At 36.3% G+C, this 20607-nt stretch overlaps 1 protein-coding gene across 2 annotated transcripts in view; it reads left to right on the top strand.

Moving 5' to 3' along the window:
• Nucleotides 1-11598, top strand: part of PLAA (phospholipase A2 activating protein) — a 37806-nt gene extending 26208 nt beyond the window's left edge. For both annotated transcript variants that reach the window (XM_049895987.1, XM_049895986.1), the window contains 4 exons: nucleotides 3490-3558; nucleotides 6551-6652; nucleotides 9300-9464; nucleotides 10572-11598. In XM_049895987.1, coding sequence (XP_049751944.1) covers nucleotides 3490-3558; nucleotides 6551-6652; nucleotides 9300-9464; nucleotides 10572-11137 — 902 coding nt within the window. In that variant the 3' untranslated portion in view covers nucleotides 11138-11598. The remainder of the gene's footprint in view (nucleotides 1-3489; nucleotides 3559-6550; nucleotides 6653-9299; nucleotides 9465-10571) is intronic.
• The last annotated feature ends 9009 nt before the right edge of the window (nucleotides 11599-20607 follow it).

Raw genomic sequence — 20607 nt, 5'->3', positions numbered from 1 at the left:
TGAGATACAGTTTTGATTAATATTACTTTCTTCACTAATTACGTTGCAGTTTGCATTACAGTGGCTCTCCATTTTGAAGATATTATCCAGTAACTGATAGTTTCCTTATCCTGTATTTCCAATTTCGATGGATCTCCTTTTCTTTAACTTCTAATTTTTGCTTTTTCCTGGAGTAGTTTTGTAGATTTCCTTGTGACTTTTTAAATATTATTAGAATTCACTGTTTTCGTCAGTGATCCTTCCTGCCAGGAGAGCAGAGTAGTTAAGACAATAGGTTTTAGAGTCAGGGGCTCTACCACTTACTTGCTATGAGAAGTTGGCAAGTTACTTGTCTGAGCCTATTTTTTTTAATCTGTAAAATTAGATAATAGAGGAGTCCACCAACCAAGACACAGCATGATTGCTGTCACTGGCAAGCTGCTAGAGATAATGATCAGAAAAGGAGCCATGTGAATCCTTGATATTGAATGGAGCAGTACAGTCAAGAAGTCTACCCAGGCTTAGCACGGAAGGAGACATTCCACACAGCTAAATAGGATTAGTCTTTCTAAGTTATTAAATTAAGGGTCTTCACAAAGCTTTTGAAGTGTCTGTGTGTCTCTTCAAAGTGAGTTTATTTACCAGTTTAAAGACATGTTTCAGCATTAGCACTACTGGAACAAAATTGCCAGACTTGGACTTTAATGCAGCTGAAGAAGTCTCTATATTCAGAATAGCTTTTAACATATGGTGCTCTTGTTGGATCTTCAGCCAGAATTCCTGGACAATATACCCAACCTGGGAAGAAATTCATAACCTATGTGGTACCCATTGGCCTTGCAGTCTTAGTAACATGAGCTACAAAACTGACAGCCTATGACCCTGTCCCAATCATAGATTGGATCAACACATAACCTTAGGTGGGGGGTATTGGAGCTGTGAATTACTCTCAATGATCTTCCTTTCTCCTGTGAATGAATTGGTGGCCCAGATGGGTGTACCCATTTTTATTGATGACCAGTATAGTACAATAACTAACTATAAAGTTAAACACTGTGATGTCACAAAGTTTCTTAGGAAGTCGTCGATGATATAATGCAGTTTGAAATAGTAGTAAGGATCTGAGGAGTAGAAAAGATGATGACTTTCTCTTTGTTAGCATATTCAGCACAGCGATTACCAAGATGCTTACACCAGGACCAACAGAGTTCCCAAATTTAATTGGCAGCTTCTTTCTGGAACAGGAAGAACATACCAAGCTTCAGCCAATACCAACAAAATCAAGAGAACTCCTGGAGCCACCATAGACAGAGCATGTCTCACTGTTGCACAATGTCAACAACTCGGGAGACGCAGCGATTATGGAGATATGCAAGATAGCACACTAAATGTCCTAGAGAATAATGTAATCATTGATTAAGATAATTGAATGACACTGTTACCAGCTACTTCGATGGAGAAAGACGTGGCAGCCTGCTTCCGTAAAGATTATAGCCTTGGAAACCCTACTGAGCAGTTCTGCTGCATCTTATAGGGTCTCTATGAGTCAGAATTGACCCACTGGCAATAGGTTTGGTTTTTTTCCAGGGCTTCCAACTGGTTCCTTCCAGTTCGAACCCCTGCTGAGAATTTGCATTTCTAACAAGTTCCCAGGCAATGCTATACTGCTGGTTAGGAACAATTCTGAGAGCCACTAGTAGAGCAGTGGTTCTCAAAATTTATTACATATAAGAATCACTTAGGGATCTTGTTAAAATGTATATTCGGATTCAGTATATCTGGGGGTGGAAATGCAAATTCTCAGCAGGGGTTCAAACCAGAATGAACCTGTTCAAAGACTTGGAGGTTTTTTTTGTTTATTATAAAAAATAGATAACAAGACTCAACCACATTGGGATTTTATGAAAATTAAATAGTATAATACATGTAAAATATTTAGCAAAATGCCGGGAATACATTTAAGCACTCAATATATGTTACCTATTATTGTTGATGTTGTTCTTTAACTCTACCAGTAGTACTGGGGCCAGAAGTTTTCCCACCTGATTTAAATTCAAGGTCAATCTTAATTTTTTTGTTTCCCCTCCTTAATAATACATGTGGGTCTCAAACTTCTAATGTGCATTAGAATCCTCTGAGAAGCTTTTTCAGTTACTTAACCTTAGGTCCTATCCTCAGAGATTTTGATTTGCTAGGTTAGTGAATAAAAGTTCAAAATATGTGGGTGGTACAAACAAATGGTTTGTGCTTGACTACTAACCTAAGGTTAGATGTTTGTACCTACCTAGTGGCACTGTGGAAGAAAGGCCTGGCAATCTGTTTCCTTAAAGGTTACAGCCAAGAAAACCCTCTGTAGCAGTTCTACTCTGTAACTACTGTGTAACATGGTCCATGAGTCGGAATTGACCTGACAGCACGGGTTTGGTTTTGATTTGGTATCCCGTTCCTAAAAATTCTTATTGTATGGCCCTGTGTGTGGTTTGTTTGTACGTATTTTTAAAAGCTCCCTGTGTGTTTCTAAAGTGAAGCTAATTTGGAAAACAACTAAGTTTTGGATGGACTGGGTGATTTACTTAGGTAGTTAAAGAACCACATTTAGAAAAGTGTAGGACCACATTCTGCCACTTAATAACTGAATGTCTTGGGTAAGCTATTCAGCCTTCTAAAATATTGGAAATAATAATGGTATATAATTAATACTTAATTGAGTATGTGCATGTAAGATGCTTAGCTTGCTGGCTGGCATGTAGTAAAAACTCAACAGATGTACCCACTTATTTTATGCTCTTCATTGTTTTAATTAATCCTGTCTACATCTGAGTTTATTTTTGTTTTTTAGTTTTATTGGCCTTTTCTGTATGTGTTGGACCTGTGATACCAGCTCCTAAATTATAAACTCAGAGAGCTTGGAACAGTAGCTCATCTTTCTTCCTACAGTGGCTGACCCAGGGCTCTGAACAGCTCCAAACCCTGCACATTCTCTCTCCATGCTTGTTTTCTCATGTTCTTTCTTTCCGTTTTCAGTGAAACAATCAAAAGTATGATCTCAAATGTGACTGGACCGTTATTATAGCATCCCAGACTCTTACCTAGACTCTTGCCTGGTTCAGTCTTATATGTCAGCAAGAATTATTCCTCTTCTTTTTCCCTAAGCCTGTGGCTTTACTTCAGTAGCATAGTGTTCACGCTTCATTCCGAAAACCTTTGAGTTTCTTTCTGTCCAACCCATTAATTCTTTTGTAATTAATTAAACACCTGTAATTGTAAGGGAATCTAATGTTTATTTTGTGATTCCAGGATTGTTTTTTAGCTAACATTTATTGAGGACTTACTGCATGCCCAAAAAAGCATTGTTCTAAGCATTTTTATGTATTAAATTTATAGAACATTTATTATGTATATAAAGATGCCATTTCAAAGTGTGACCACTACTGAAAATAAATGATTCCACGTAAAGAACTATGTAGTTGGCATTTAAGTTTGCTTACTGGAGGTGTTATTGAATTGTAGGTGCTGGTCGTTATGTACCAGGTTCCACAAGTATGGGAACTCCTGTGGCTGGAGTTGATCCATTTACAGGTAAGTACTGTTCACTTGTCTTTTCTTAGATTTTTAAAATTCATTGGAATTTTTTTTTAGTGTAGAGATTTTATGGAAGTTTATGTCATTTTCTTGCTTGAGAACTTTTTATTAGGGCTTTGAACTAGTTCATTCTAGTTTGTATCCCAATTTTTTTATGTAATAAAATAAGACCAAACTTCTTGGCCTGACTTTTAGAGTTTCCTCAGAATTGTTTCATTACAGCGCTTTAGAATCACCTGGGAACTTAAAGAGTACCTCAGCCCCGCCCCCAAGTTGGCCGAATATTATGCTGGGTTAGGGTCTTGGTAAGGGTAGTTTTATAACCTTGCCATTTGATATTAATAAGTTGCCGGAATTGACAACTTGCTGTGCTGCAATAAGGCTGTTTTCTTCACTACACAATCTGTGCTTAATTCGTACTTAGTGTGTTTAGAATGTTACTGACTACACTATACATTTTTCTCTCTGAGACTACCCAAAAAAGAATCTGCTTTTATGCCTAGGCCTAGAATATTTGGCCTTCTCCTGAGCAACTTTTTTTTTTTTTTAAGTATCTAGGCTATAGTGTGACACACCTTACTTGTTCATTATTTAATATATTTTTAATATATGCAGGTATGCTTTGCTTTGTATGGGCTACAAGTAAAACGCAAAGCTAAACATGTGATCCACCTCTTGCAAGTGTGACGAATCTCTTGACATTTATTGTCTCCTACTTAAATTATTATTTTATGTCTTATATGACGTATAGACAGCATATATGGTATTGAGTATAACAAGTTTTTATTGTTGTTAGGTGCTGTCAAGTTGATTTTTGACTGATAGCAACCCTATGTGACAGAGTAGAACTGTCCCATAGAGTTTTCTAGGCTGTAATGTTTACAGGGGCAGATCACGAGGTCTTTTTCCCACAGAGCCGCTGGGTAAATTTGAACCGCCAACCTTTTGGTTAGCAGCGAAGTGCTTACCCGTTACACCACCAATGCTCCTTGCACAATAAGTAAACACCCATAAACCCACACTGTGCTTAAGAACTAACTTGCATGTGATTTTTAAAGCTGTTTTTTAATTGCAAAAGTACATTGATTCTCAATATTGAATTGTAACAGTGATTAAGATTATCAACTCTGGAGTGAGATTGCTTAGGTTCAAATATTATTTCCACCGCTTCTTAACTGTTTGACCTTGAGCAAGTTACTCAGTGTGTTTGTACCACTTTTTCTCATTTGTAAAGTTGAGGTAATATCTACCTCCTAGAGTTAAGAATCTAAAATTAAAAAATGTTTATAAATCACTTTGAGTAATAGATCAACACCAAACCTGTTGCTGTCAAGTCAATTCCAACTCAGCGACCTTATAGGACAAAGTAGAACTGCCCCATCGGGTTTCCAAGGAGCAGCTGGTGGATTTGAACTGCTAACCTTTCGGTTTGCAGCCACGATCTCAACCACTGCACCACCAGGGCCCCACATTTGTAATAAGTGCGTAGTAATTGTTAGCTTTACCTGTTATATTACAAAAAGGCTGAAGTTAACAGTACTGTCTCCCATCTTCCAGAAGTTGCCATCTTTAATGATTTGTTTTATATACTAGACCTTTATATACCTTAGTTCAAGCTATTGTCGTCTCTACCTAGATTAATGAAGTATACTCCAAGTTGTTCTCTGTGATCTCTTACAGTCTGCTGCTTATTATGGCCCTCCCTCGATTAAAGCCCTTTAATGGCTCCTCTTGAACATTTTCCCTTGCCTTGCACACGCATCTCATTCCTCTCTGCCTTTCTTCTGTCCAGCCATACTAGTTTGTGTCTCAGGAGTTTTGTATGTGGTGTTATCTTTTAGAAAAATTTGAGCCTTTTCTTTAGTTATTTAGACCTCAACCATTTATCTTTTATTTGATTTTATAATATTTATTGGACAAACTCAGTGAAACTTTTTGGAACACCATGTAAACTCCCTTCTGTATCACCCACTCTGTCAGAATCTCTCATTGCACCCTGTCCTTTTCCTTCAGGGAACATTCGACTGTACTTAATTGTCTGGATGATATTTAACTAATGTTTGCATTCTCACAGCTACACTCTACAGACCAGGAGTGCAAGCAATGTCTGTTTGGCTTCTCTTTGATGGTGTGAATAAATATTTTATGCTTTACAAACAGAATTAATTTTATGCATTTACCTCATTATTTGCTTCATTTTACTTTATATACCTTCTCCCTTTTCTATGCATAAGATGCCCAGAAGATTAAAATAAATATTTTATTCATATTTTTGCAAACTACCTTAATTTTACATTGGAACAAAAGTGGAATACAAATTAAGATTAGAAGTGTAAATAAAATATAAATTACAATTAAATGATGCCTTAGTTGAGATAGCTTTTTTTCACTAAAACTATTTCATTCTTTTCCAGTTTTTATTTGTTACTAGGTACTGAGTTTTGGTCACTATAATAGAGACTTAAGAAGTAAAAAAATATATAAAAAAGTTAGGACTCCTGGCCTTCAGGAACTTATAACTTGGGATTTGTAAAGATGATGTGCAAAATGATTAGAAAAAATGCCAACGCATACTGTATCAGTTAGAGTAAGCAGTAAAGGACGTGAGAAGAGAGACATCAATATGCCTGAGAGAGAAGATGGAATTGAAAAGTTTCATAGTTGTTTCATTTTTTTTTTTTTTAATCTTTTTAAAATTTATAATTTAGGTTGGATGTTAAAAACATGAAAAAAGTAGAAAATATGACCTAGGAAGACCTCATTCTACATTTAAGCTCCTGTTCCAAAAACAAGACTATTGTATCAATCAAATACGATTTATAAAATCTTGTCAGTGATTTCTTTTTTATTTTTGAGGCTGCTTATTACTTCATTGCATGCACCAAGTAGCTACATTATTTCAATAATTGTGAAAAGAGAGCCATACTATTAGAAAAATCTCTTTTTGATCACTCCTTATGACTTTCATCATCTTTTATTCCGTAAATAGGGAATAGTGCCTACCGATCAGCTACATCTAAAATAGTGAATATTTACTTTCCCAAAAAAGAAGCTGTCACTTTTGACCAAGCTAACCCTACACAAATATTAGGTAAGTGTATTTTTATTAAATAGTTTTTTCACATACCCACAGACTGTTTGAGATGCTCTCAAGGATATTTCTCCTAACGTATGTTGTGAGCTGGGTGCTTATATGAGTAGAGACTTCTATTGTAGTATTACAAAACTGTGTTGACTACAGATATACATTCTGATTAAAAAAAAACCTTTGCTTTTGAGTTGATTCTGACTCATAGCAACCCGAAAGGACAGAGTAGAACTGCCCCTTAGGGTTTTCAAGGCTGTAACTCTTTATGGAATCACACTGCCACATCTTTTCTCCTGTGGAGTGGCAGGTGGGTTCGAACCACTGACCTTTCGATTAGTAACCGAATGCTTAACCACTGTGCCACCAGGGCACTTTATACATTCTGATAATGGACCCTTAATTCGTTGTAAGAAGCCTTATACAAATATATGTGTTTATAATGATGTTAATGAGAAAAAACTAAAAGGGAAAAATGTGATACCCACCCCTCTAAGCTCTAAATGTGTTCAGAAAAATAAAAATTACTGAAAATGAATGAATAAAGCATTTGAAAAACAAGATTTCAGCTTAAAAAAATTAGTTCTTAGAAATAATAAAAGGCTCTTTTAAAATACCTGTTAAAAATAAAAATACTAAATTGACTTTGATTGCTTTGCCGTTAATTTGTTTCTCTCAAAACAAATGACAGTGTATTTTTTTGGACTAAGAGTACTACTAGCTCTGTTTGCCACAAAGATTATGGTGAGATTTAATTGAGATAACATACTAACCTGATTATTAGGCAGGGTTTTTTTTTAGTGTTGTCTTTATAAAACTCACTCTGGTGTTTCCTTAATTGCTCTGTTTTGAACAATAAAAAAGTATATGCAAAGTTTTAATCAGCTTGACATTTTTCAACTCTTGGACAAATCTGAGTGTTGCCTTGCTCTTTCCATTAACTGAACTGTTTGTTTCTTTTATTATTATTATTTGTTATTGTGCTTCAGATGAAAGTTTACAGAGCCAATAGTTTCTCATTAACATATTGTTTTGTGACATTACTTGCCAATCCCATGACATGTCAACAGTCTTCCCCTTCTCATTTTTAAAAATACTGAGGGAAAATATCACACATACAAAAAATGCAAATATGAGTTAAATAATTATATGTTTAATTTTATGTTCTATTTAATTCATGTTTGCATTTTTGTATGTGTGAATTTTTCCCTCAGGGCCTTTTTTGTGTTTATGGTAAAATATGTATAATAAGACATTTGCCTTTAATAGTCTGTTACTGTTAAACTTTTTAAGACCAAAGAATAGTATAACAGATTCAAGTTTACCTTTAGGATGAGTAAAGTTTATCTTCTTAAACCTTTTTTTTTTTTTCTGGAGAATGAAATTCGGTCTTTTTTATTCTGGGCACAAAAGTTTTCGAGGAAACAGTGTTAAATGATTTAGAGTAGCACTAGTGATAAAAAGGATACTGGTGTCAAAGCTGCATGTAAAGAGTTTGAAATTGTTTCATGAAATATGAACATGAGAAATGGCAATATTTTCATTAAATATGTTTTTGAAATAATGTGATTACAAATGTCCATAGAAGATAAGTCAATAAATATTATAGACTTTTTTTTTTTAATATAATTTAATTTTTGGTGAAAATATAAACAGCAAACCCACTCCCATCTCACAGTTTCTAGACATAATGATCAGTGACACTGGTTACATTCTTCATATTGTGTCAACGTTCTCATTATTTCCGTTACAGTTGTTTCAATTCCATTTACTTAATCTCCCTGCCCAGCCTTCTCATCTGTGCTTTAATATAGCTATTGACCTTTTTGGTTTTATATGGATATATATATTTTTCTAATGTAATACTCAAGGGTGAAAATCTTTACTTTTTGGACAAAACAGTTACTTAGTTAAAGGTGACTTCAGCAGATAGTTTCAGTTCAGGGTTTGAAGAGCAACTCAGGGCCTTAGTCTCAAGGACTCTACTAGTCTCAGTCTCAGCAGGTCCAGAAAGTCTGGATTCTTTAAGAATTTGAAGTTCTGTTCCTCATTTTTCTCCCTTTCTATCAGGAGTCATCTATTGTGTTCTGATCAGAACTCTCAGTAGTGGTAGCCAGGCACCATCTAATTTTTCTGGTCTCTAAGGTGGAGGAGGCAGTGGTTCATGTAGATAATTAGTCTTGTAGTAAAGTTTTTTCTCTGTATAAAAAGACATTTAACTCTTCTACTATTTCATTGACAACCAAAGAGGCTGACTTAAGTTGGCCAACAAGTTGTTACACATTTTTTCGTTGGGAAGATGGGGAATTGCTTATACTTTGGCATATATGACAAGATATTGCTTTGAAAACCCTTCACAATGGTTACATATATGACATAGTTTAAAACTTTATTCAAAACAAAAAGTTCAGAAGGTCTTAGAAAATAGGTAAAATGAAAATAACCATAGTGACCATTCTTTTCCCATGCTGTCCTCAGCTTAAAAAATACTCACTGACCTTATCTTTATTTTATGGTCTTTCATAATTGCCGTGAAAAGTATTAACTCCCCATAGGTTATGGTAGAGTACACTTTTATCGAAAAATTTGGCACTTATATATTATCTGGCCAGTTACAATTAGGGGATTCTGAAGGTTTGGTGTTGGGTTTTAGGTAAACTGAAGGAACTTAATGGAACGGCACCTGAAGAGAAGAAGTTAACTGAGGATGACTTGATACTTCTTGAAAAGATACTGTCTCTAATATGTAATAATTCTTCAGAGAAACCCACAGCCCAGCAACTTCAGATTTTGTGGAAAGCTACTAACTGGCCTGAAGGTACATGAACACTCTTCAGAATGTAACTAGAAAGTAGGAAGTATGTCTTTTCTCTTCTGTCAATGTAACTGGTGTTTCTAGATTAAATAAAAATTCACCTGGGTATTTCTGATTCATATTTTGAAAAACTTCACAAAAAGCATTCCCGGTCCCAGTGTAATTCATAATCTTTTTTCTGGTCACATACCTTATGAGAACCTGAAGGTAGTGGAATGATCCCTGTACAGGTACCATGTTGTGTCTGGTTTCAGAGCATTTGTGGGTCCCCCTCCAAGAACCTTTGTACGCTGTTAAACCCAGGATACAAGCACTTGCTATAAACTTTTGCTTGTGTGTTTTTTAAGTTGTATCACTTAACTCTTAATTCCAAAAGTGCCCTCCTCCTCAATTTTTTTTTTGGCCGTTGTTTTGTAGGAAAAGTCATTTGCCCTAGAAAATGCCCCACGTTGCGGATTTAACTGATCACTTAATGTGCCCCTCTCTGTCTTCTTGCTGGTGGCATAATTAGGTTCTGGTTTAATACTTGTTTTTTTTTTTTTTACATAAAAATTGTTCATAAATGATGCTTCATATTACTGCGTCATGAGGAACATACTGCCTGGCTGCCTCACTTTTAGTGGTGATAAGATTATTTCATGCATTTATGCATCTGGTGTCGATCAGATCCTTCCCTTGTAAAACTCATCATCAGTCTACAAACATCCTATCAGCATTTGTTAGCTGGAATTCTTCTATAAAGAACTTTGCCTCTTCAACTCTTTGGTTTTGTTATGGGATTTTTTAAAGCAACCTGTCACCTTATTCATTTCACAAGGATTTATTGACTACTCATGGTGTGCCAAGCTATTTTGATAACCTGAGGTGTTTCCTTTATTTTTAAAGCAGATATGATCTTGTAGCAATAAATCCAGTTTATATAAATATGACAAATCAATACAAGCTTCAGAACTATACACATTTTATAAAGCAGGCACATGATTTTTCACGTTTTCTAAAATGATCATTGTTAATTTTGTAGCAAGAACATAAAACCCTTAAAAATTAAGTAATAGTCATAAGGAATTTTCTATATTTTCGTAAACATTAATGAATTTTTCTTTTTAATAGATATTGTCTTTCCTGCCCTTGATATTCTTCGGTTGTCCATTAAACATCCCAGCGTGAATGAGAACTTCTGCAATGAAAAGGAAGGGGCTCTGTTCATCAGTCATCTTCTCAATCTTCTGAACCCTAAAGGAAAGCCAGCAAACCAGCTGCTTGCCCTCAGGACTTTTTGCAATTGTTTCGTTGGCCAGGCAGGACAAAAGCTGATGATGTTGCAGAGGGAATCACTAATGTCCCAGGCAATAGAACTGAAATCAGGGAGCAATAAGAACATTCACATTGCTCTGGCCACACTGACCCTGAACTACTCTGTTTGTTTTCATAAAGACCATAACATTGAAGGGAAAGCTCAATGCTTGTCAGTAATTAGCACGGTCTTGGAAGTTGTACAAGACCTAGAAGCCACATTTAGACTTCTTGTGGCTCTTGGGACACTTATCAGTGATGATTCAAATGCTGTACAATTAGCCAAGTCTTTAGGCGTTGATGCTCAAATAAGAAAATACGCCTCAGTATCAGAACCAGCTAAAGTAAGTGAATGCTGTAGACTTATACTAAACTTGCTGTAGCAGTGGGCAGGGGGCTGAGATTTTAAGTTAATTACTTTTTTTCTCTCAGATTTTACATGACTGATAACAGATGGTAAAACAAAATACTGTGGGTGAAGTAACATTTCAGATATTGTAAAGGGGGGAGGGGTGACAAAGGAAAAATAAAAAATTTTTGCACTGATTAACTGTGAGATCGTACTGTGTAGTGTGGGTAGGTTTTCAAGAGTTTAGAAACAAATTAAGAACGAGCTATAATCAGCAACACAACCACTATGGTCGCATTTTGCCCTTACTTTAGCCACCCAGGAAACAACAATGACTTTTATTGCTATAACCTGCCACTACTTTAGATATCCGAAATTGTTAACTGATGGTGGTTGTTTTGTTTAACTTCTGGTCCACTCACTTTCATTGTTGGACGAGGTCTTGTTTCAGGATACCTCCTTTAGAATTAAAAAAAATTAGACTTGTGAATTATTCCAGACACTGAAAAAATATAAAATAATTATTTGATTTAAGTCATTTAGACATAAAGTTATGTTTGTTTGATGGCTCATTTTTAGAGGATGAAAAAGCATATTGCTAAGATACGTGATATATGAGATCATGTATCAATTCAGGCAAGTCGATTCCAGGGTTATGATCCAGTTTCTTTTGCCTTTCAATATTTGATATAATTTCACTTTTCATTCCAGTTTCGATATTTGGTTATCTATATTTGGTCATTTACATTATTTCAAAGGGAACTCAGTATGTATTCACTTTCATTAGGCCATCACACAAGCAAGGGTACATCAAACTACTTCATTGGGAAGGCCAGAGCCTATTATATGAAACAAGTATTTCAGAACCCCGAAGATGTTCAAAGGAGCCTTGGTGGCACAGTGGTTAAGTGCTCAGCTGCTAACCAAAAAGGTCGGCAGTTCAAACCCAGCAGCCACTCTTTGGGGGAAAGATGTGGCAGCCTGCTTCTGTAAAGATTGCAACCTTGGAAACTTTATGGGGCAGTTTTACTCTGTCCTTCAGTGTCGTTGTGAGTTGGAATCGACTCGGCGGCAGTGGGTTTGGTTTTTGGTTTTGGAGGATAGTTGAGGCACTGTGGTAAACACTTGGTTTTTTAATCTTCAAAACTCCTTTAAATAGAAAGTTGTATCTATTTTCAGAAGTAAAGAAAATGGAAGGAATAATAAGAGAAAAAATAAAAGTGAAGCCAAAAATGAGTTAAATACTCAGAGTGCTTGCCTTACTATACTTCCTAGAAAGGAAACTACAAATGTGTTTCAACATCCTAGAGACAACACAAAGAGGGAACCATCCTGTTAATTACACAACCCATTCTTCTTAAGAGAAGTGTAGTTATTCCTATTATAAAAAGTGAGAGAGATCTTTTATGGATTCTCATGAAGGTGATTTTGCCTAAAATAGCATTTATGGTATTCCCAGCATTTATGGTATCCTTAACCGTGAATTTCTTTGTTTAATGGCAAAATGTAGTCTAGAAGAGAAGTTCTCCAATACAGGAGGAAAAGCTTCTAATTATCCAGATTAATCCAAGGAAAAACTTTAGGAATATCAAGAGAATGGGTTAAATATAAAGAGAGGGAACATATGTTTGTTCAGTATTAAGCTGCAAGTTCCTGGTGTGTACCTGGACTTTAAATATGTTTGCTAATTAAGTTAGGAACCTATGCTTTACTTTTTGTTGAGTTGGGATTTAGGTGGTAGAATCAAAGTTAAATGGCAAAGCTAAGAATTTAACCAAGTCAACTTATTCCATTACAATACACTTTTTTTCTTGTTAACATGTTCAGTCTGGCATTCAGTCATATGTATAAACTTACTGTGTAATATACTGAAATACTAAGTACCTTTGAATAAGGGTAGGGCATACAGCCTTGGTTAAGAACGTGAGCTCATTTTTCCAAAATGTAAGGGGTAGCAAATATAAACACTATGTGCTTCATGTTAGTGTATGTCTTTTTATAACAACTTTTATTATACCATAAATTCATGGTTATTGAAGAAAAATTACAAAATACAGTTTAGTCAAAGAAAATAAGCCCAATGCTAGTAGAATGATAAATGTTAAATAGTAGTTTATTGATTTCCTTAAACTTTTTTTTTTCTAGGTACAAAACCAAAATACCCTTGCTGAGTTAAAAACCACACATATCAAATAAAAATTGCCTGAAATTCTACTACTCGGAGACAACCATTTTGTGGCATATCCATATGTGTGTAGAAATGTATTTCATTCAAGGATTGTATGATACATACTGTTCAAAAACCTGAGTTTTAAACAGCATATATGCTGCACACAGCTGGAATTATATGAATATACTTATTTTCTACTATTGGACTTTAAGTTTCCAATTGTCTGCTATCAAGCAATGCTATGATAAATCCTCAAAGCTACAGCATTACGATTGTCATACTGTTGCCTCAGGATAAACTTTTTACATAGAATTCGTGGGTCAGACATTAATGTGCAGTTTTTAGACTTCATATATATTGCCAAATCACCTCCAGTGTGGACCTTTTAGAATTAATGTACTTTGTGTTGCACTTCAAACATCATTGCCTGCAAAAGAGCTAAATTAGGGGTGTCAGTATTTCGAAAACAATTATCTCCTCTAGCATTACATTTAAAAAATGTGTGTTGCTCTTGTGATTATCTTTCTAATGACTAGCTGAGTTTATAACTAAATAACAAATGAAATTTGTATCTGCCTCATAGCATTCTTAAATGATAGAGAAGTATAGCTAAAAACAGATTCTTTACAAAGATAATTCTGGGACTATAACAGGGACATGGGTCCTTAGCGGTTATTTTGTAAGGAGATGCTAACATGCATAGAGGGCTGTTGTGATGTATCATCCTGTCTTGAGGTCTTGAGGTATAAAGTGCCCTTTTGAGATTAGCAAATGTTATTCAGTCTTTAAAAAAATTTTTTTTTGATGTATTCTAATGCATTTTTCTATAAGAAATTATACGTGGTATAGCTGTGATTATAAATACAATGTTAAAGTCTGCTTTATTAGAATTATGGGAGCGTTTTCCATGCTTTTTTGTGAAAATGTTCATACCATCAGAGAAGTTGAAAGTACAGTGAGCACTCATGCACTTGCCAGCTAAATTTAACAGTTGTTAACATTTTGCCATATTTATCTCTCTGGTTTATATTTTGAAATAATTTAAAAATAAGTTGAAGATACCTTGACACTTTGATCAACTAAATCCTTCGATATACATGTTCAAAGCATAATGGCATTTTAAAGGACATTCTTCTTTATATTCATAATATCAAAGTAATAATTTTATAATATCAAATATCCAGCCCATATTCAAATTTCCTCTTTGACCTAAGAATACCTTTTATAACCTTATAAAACCAGCATCTGATCAAAGTTTATAATATTTAGTTATTTGTATGTCTTTTTGGTCCCTTAATCTAGAACAGCCCTCTTATATATTTTTAATACCCTTGACCTTTTGAAGACCTCATTTCAATCCAGAATATGAAAAGTCCCACATTTTGCATTTGTAAAACATTTCTATATTGTCGATTGCTGCCCAACAAATTTCCCCAAAATTTAGTGGCTTAAAACAATACACATTTATTCAAAGTTTCTGTGGATCAAAAATTCAAGCACAGCTTAACTGGTCTTCAGTGTTTCACATGAGGCCATAATCAAGGTGTCAGGCAAGGCTGGGGTCTCATCTGAAAGCTTGTCAGAAGAAGCTTATCAAGCTCACAAGGTGGCCAAGCTCACTTACATGTTTGGTCATTTTCAAGCTCACTTACATGGTTGGTAAGTTTTTTCCGGATTTTGGACTGAGGCCCTAGTTCCTAGCTGGCTCTTGGCTAGAGGGTACCCTTAGTTTCTTGCCACGTGACCCTCTCAACATGGTAGCTTGTTGCATCAAAGCCAGCAAGGGAGAGTCAGCTAGCAGAATCAAATATTGTCTTTATAATTTGATCACAGAAGTTATACCCCCGAATGTCTAGATTTCTATTCATTGGAAGCAAGGAGAGTGGATTACACAAGACAGTGAATACCAGGAGGCAGGATCATAAAAGCCATTTTAGAGTCATTGCTGCCACATTTATTTCCTATAAGGTAAAAGCTAGGTCCAGAGCCTTGACTAGATTGAGGTTAAACTGTTTTGGCAAGGATATTTCATAGGTGATATGTACTTGATATTTGGATTTGATTGCATCATGTCTGAGCCTCCTTAAAGACGTTTCCCTTATAACTAAAAAGATCAGGAGAATAAAAACAGGGCAGAGGTGTAATTGGTCTTCTAGTTACCATGTAAATAGGGGCTCAGGAGCATTTTAAAAAGCTTTTTAATTCCTCCATTTTTAATTTATTTACCTTTCCGTCTGCTTCCCAGAGTGATGATCAAGGTTTATTTGTTTAATCGTTAAAATTAAGGGTACTCATGTGTTTGTTTTCTGGGGGTATTAAGGAAGGCAGGATCTTGACTTTGAATACATGTAAACCAATCCAGTGCAAATTGTGGAGGAAAATAGTCTTCAGAATAGATTGGTAATGGAAGCTTTAAAGAGAATGCTGGCTAGGAATTTTCTCATCCTCTGCCTCAGATGAGATCCTGGGGCTTAAGGCTTGACCTTGGGATTCCTGGACACATTGTAATAAAAAGATAAAGCATCCAAATGGCAGTGACATTTCCACCAGATTTAAAGTTAGATAGCAATGCTTACCATAATGATTTGCAGCTGGATTTAAATCATACGTTTTTAAAAGGAATAGCAATACCCCGGACATAAATTAGGTAATCTAGATAATGTACATTAAGTAATTTCTATATGTATATTGTATATGGGAGCCCTGGTTAGGCAGTGGTTAATCGCTCAGCTGCTACCCGGTTAGCAGTTCAAACCCATCAGCCACTTCTTGGGAGAAAAATGTGGCAGTCTGCTTACATGAAAATTACAGCCTTAGAAATCCTATGGGGCAGTTGTACTCTGTCCTGTAGGGTCACTATGAGTCAGAATTGACTGGATGGGCACGGATTTGGTTTAGTTGTATAAGTGTAACCTAAGTTTGTTCTCATCTCTGTGGGATACAAAACCAAACCCGTAGGTACTGCTAATAACCTTATTTTTACAGATGAAGAAAGTAAAAAATAGGCCAAATAAATCTTTATATATATTACAAGGCAGGAATAATAAAATAATGGAAAAGAGAGTGATATTTAATAAATGATGTCAGCAAAACTGGCTATCAATATGGAGAAAGATACTGATTATCCTAACAACAAGCATGGTGGCTGATAGTGGCATGGAAGCTTTTATGTAGAGCAGAAGCAGGTGGCCCGAAACAAACAAACCGCATTTCTTTCATTCTTGTATCCTGAAAGGAACAAGTGAATTGGAGATGTTTATTTCTACATCATTTAAAAATTTCAATAGTATAAGCAACCAGAGGTGCTGTATAATATAGTGAAAGCACTGGCTTTGGCGTTATGAAGACATATGTTTCAATAACATTTCCACCACTTACTAGCTAAATGAATTTGGGCAAGCTCCTTAACCTCAGTCACAGTTTTATCATTTGTACACTGGAACTTCGTAAGACAGGAGAATAAAATATTCATATAAAAGCATAGCAAAATGTCTGACACATGCTTAACAAATGTTCCAAGGACAATATAAGGCTACCATATCTTTAACAAAGAAAAGTGACTGCTTTTGTACAAAGAACATCCAGAAAAAGTAATTCATTCTCATTGCTACTTGGGAAAAAATGTCTGTTGGTGGAAGCCTCTAGTGAATTTTTATAAAAGTAGTTCTTTGGAACTCTAGACACAATCTTCCTTAACCCCGTTTTAAATTTTCTATAGTGCCACAGAACCCCACCACCAAATATAAAGGTGTTTCTGTGAAAATGCAAGAATCGCATCTACCCATACTACAGCCCTGGCAGTGATGTCCAGATTTCTCTTAAGTCCTCACTTCTGTGCATTTAATGGTGAAGACATATAATGCGGAATAAATCTGGTTTTCCATCTGAAAATGTGCAGTCACCCACTCATTCATTCAACCAGTCATTCAAAGAGTATTAGCAAGAATTGGCTACGTTTTAAATTTTGATTGAGAACACCTGAGTATTGGGAAAACCGAAGTAAACAAAACAAGGTCCTTTCTTTCATGGGGAAACCCTGGTGGTATAGTAGTTAAGAGCTATGGCTGCTAACCAAAACGTCAGCAGTTTGAACCCACCAGGAGCTCCTTGGAAACCCTATGGGGGCAGTTCTACCCTGTCTTATAGGGTCACTATGAGTTGGAATCGACTCAACAGCAATCAGTTGGTTTTGTTTGTTTGCTTTCATGGGGCTTACATTCAAGTGAAAGGAGAACAGATAATAAATGTATGTATGGTGGTGTCATTTACCTGGGTCCACGATCAACGCCCATGAAAGCAGCAGTCAAGAAATCAAACAATGTATTGCACTGGGCAAATCCGCTGCAAGACCTCATTAAAGTGTTAAAAAGCAAGGATGTCACTTTGGGGACTCAGGTGCACCTGACCCAAGCCATTGTATTTTCTACTACCTCATATGCATGCAAAAGCTGGACAATGAATAAGGAAGATAACTGATGCCTCTGAACTATGATGATGGCGAAGAATATTGAATATACCATGGACTGCCGGAGAATGAAAAAATCAGCCTTGGAAGAAGTACAGCCAGAATGCTTCTTAGAAGCGAGGACAACGAGACTTTGTCTGATGTACTTTGGACATGTTATTAGGAGGGACCAGTCCTTGAAGAAGAACATCATGTTTGGTGTTATGGATTGAACTGTGTCCTCCCAAAATGTGTGGCAACTTGGCTGGTCCATGATTCCCAGTAGTGTGTGATTGTCCACCATTTTGTCATGTGATGTGATTCTCCTATGTGCTGTAAATCCTACCTCTGTGATGTTGATGAGGTGGGATTAGATGTAGCTATGTTAATGAGGCAGAACTCAATTTACAAGATTAGGTTATGTCTAAAGTCAATCTCTTTTGAGATATAAAAGTGAGAAGTGAGACTTGGGGACCTCATACCACCAAGAAAGTAGAAAACAGGAGAATAGCACATCTTTGGACCCAGGGTCCCTGCCCTGAGAAGAAGCTTTACGACCTGGGACTATTGAAGATAAATGCCCTTCCCCAGAGCTGATAGAGAGAGGGTCTTCTGCCTGGAGCTGATGCCCTGAGTTTAGACTTCTAGCCTAGTAGACTGTGAGAGAATAAACTACTGCTTTTCGAAGCCATCCACTTGTGGCATTTCTGTTACAGCAGCACTAGAATAACTAAGACACTTGGTGAGATAGGGGGTCAGCAAGTAAGAGGAAGACTCAACAAGACAGACTGACACAGTGGCTGCAACAATGAGCTCAAACATAGCAACACTTGTGAGGATGGCGCAGGACCAGGGCAGTGTTTCGTTCTGTTGTACATAGGGTAACTATGAGTTAGAAGTGACTCAATGGCACCTAACAACAACAACATAGTTCAGTATGAAGAGCATTGAAGGGAAATGAAGCAGGATATGATAACAGAGCGAGGATAGAAACACCTCCTATCATGTATTTTCTTATATTGTCTGCCAGCCCCCACACACATACCCAAGAATATAAGCTTGTGGGGGCATACATTTCATCAATTTTGTCCTCTTTTCTACCGCCAGCAGAACAATGCCTTTGTGTCCTACGACAAATATATGACAGGTGGACAAAGACTGCTTCAGCTGCCAAATAAGCTACAACAACAGTGAACATTGCTTGCCCTGCCTCTGGTTCCAGCCAAAGAACTATGAAAACTATCTGACAGGAAGCTGTAGAAGGAGGTGGAAATCCAGCAGCTTTTAAATTGATTTTATAAGGCATTACAATAAAACCTGGAATGAGTAAACAATTAGCTCTGCCCAGGCAAATACACACCATTTTAAATAAAAGGTTTCACATTACTAATTATATTCCATCCATGAATATAAGACTCTTGTTATTATCAGATATGTAACTTAATGAAGTTGATGTGGACACCAGTGGGCTCAACTGGAGCACTTACCTTTGAGGACAAAGCCAAGGACAGGGACTGGGAGCTAAGACAGTTGTTTTACCCAGGCTGCAACCCAGCCTATTTTAAACACTCATTAAATAGTTGTTGAACAACTGAGTCAGTTAGGGAATGTAGTCAAAGAGAGGTTTTCCTTTTGTTTTGTTTAAACAGATAATATTATTGGGTGCTTACAATGTAAAAAAAAAATTTTTTTTTTTTTTTTTTTTTTTACAATGTAGCAAGCATTATTTTAAGTGCTTCAGGTGATTTACGTATTTTATTTTGGTGAAATATATATGACAAAAATTTGTCATTTTAACTATTTTTAAATGTACAATTTGTTACATTAATTAACTTGGAAATGTTGTGCAATCATCACTGTTACCTATTTTGAGTTTTTCATTACCCCAAACAGGAACTCTGCATCCCCTAAACATTAAATCCCCATTCCTCCCTCAGGAATTGATAACCACTAATAAACTTTTGTCTCTATGCATTTCTGACTCCTTTTTAACTGCTTCTTATCATCTGCATCAAAGCCAGCAACCAAAACAGCCATTAGAGTTGATTCCAACTCATAGCGACTCTATAGAACAGAGTAGAACTGACCCCATAGGGTTTCCAAGGAGAGGCCGAACCCAGCCCCCCAGGCCCTACCTGGTGCCTTCTGTAGATAAAGGTCCAGCTGAGACCACCCCAGAGGCAAAGAGTGGGATATTTTTTGTGCATTCTTGACCTCTGCTTTTAAAACCTGTGTTGTAGAGTAACGACACTTACTCTATCTGAAAATAAAATCAAGAGAGATTTATTGAAAATAAAGACAGCTCAAGCCAGGGACACTTTAGATCTCACAAAGTGAAAGCCAATGCTCCGGATAGGACAGTCACAGAAGTATAATTACAAGGCTACATCAGCAACTCAGGTTAACAATATTCTCATTTGGAAGTTGCAAGATCAAGGAAGTCGAGGGCGGGACAACTTCAAGGGGGCGGGGAGCTTGGTTTGTGCTTTAAGTCCTCTTCGTTTTCCAATTTTCCCTAAATTCTCTTTATTGTCATAACGTTAGTGTCAAAAAAAAAAAAAAAAAAAAAACCGCAAGCCGAGTGACAATGGAGAATCAGAAACTACATCTTTACGTTACTCTATTTATCAGTAAAGATTGAAAAACACTGTCAATAAGGCAAAGAACTGATGTTTGTAAAGGTCCACTTTTCTTCCTTTGTAGAGGCATAAAAAGAAACCAGAAAACAAAACAAAATTAAAAAAGAAAAACTGCTGTACTAGTGAGCCAGCCCGCCTACAAGCTCAAACAGACTTCCGCAGTTCCCCGAGGCTGTGCGATTGGTTCGGACCAACTCCAGAAACACCTCAGAGCGTTCTGCGACGAGGCCGGAAGTGACGCATCAAGCTGC

The sequence above is a fragment of the Elephas maximus genome, chromosome 9 (genome assembly GCF_024166365.1).
Source record: "Elephas maximus indicus isolate mEleMax1 chromosome 9, mEleMax1 primary haplotype, whole genome shotgun sequence".
Taxonomy (NCBI): Eukaryota; Metazoa; Chordata; class Mammalia; order Proboscidea; family Elephantidae; genus Elephas; species Elephas maximus.
This window is presented reverse-complemented; position numbering and strand designations above follow the sequence as displayed.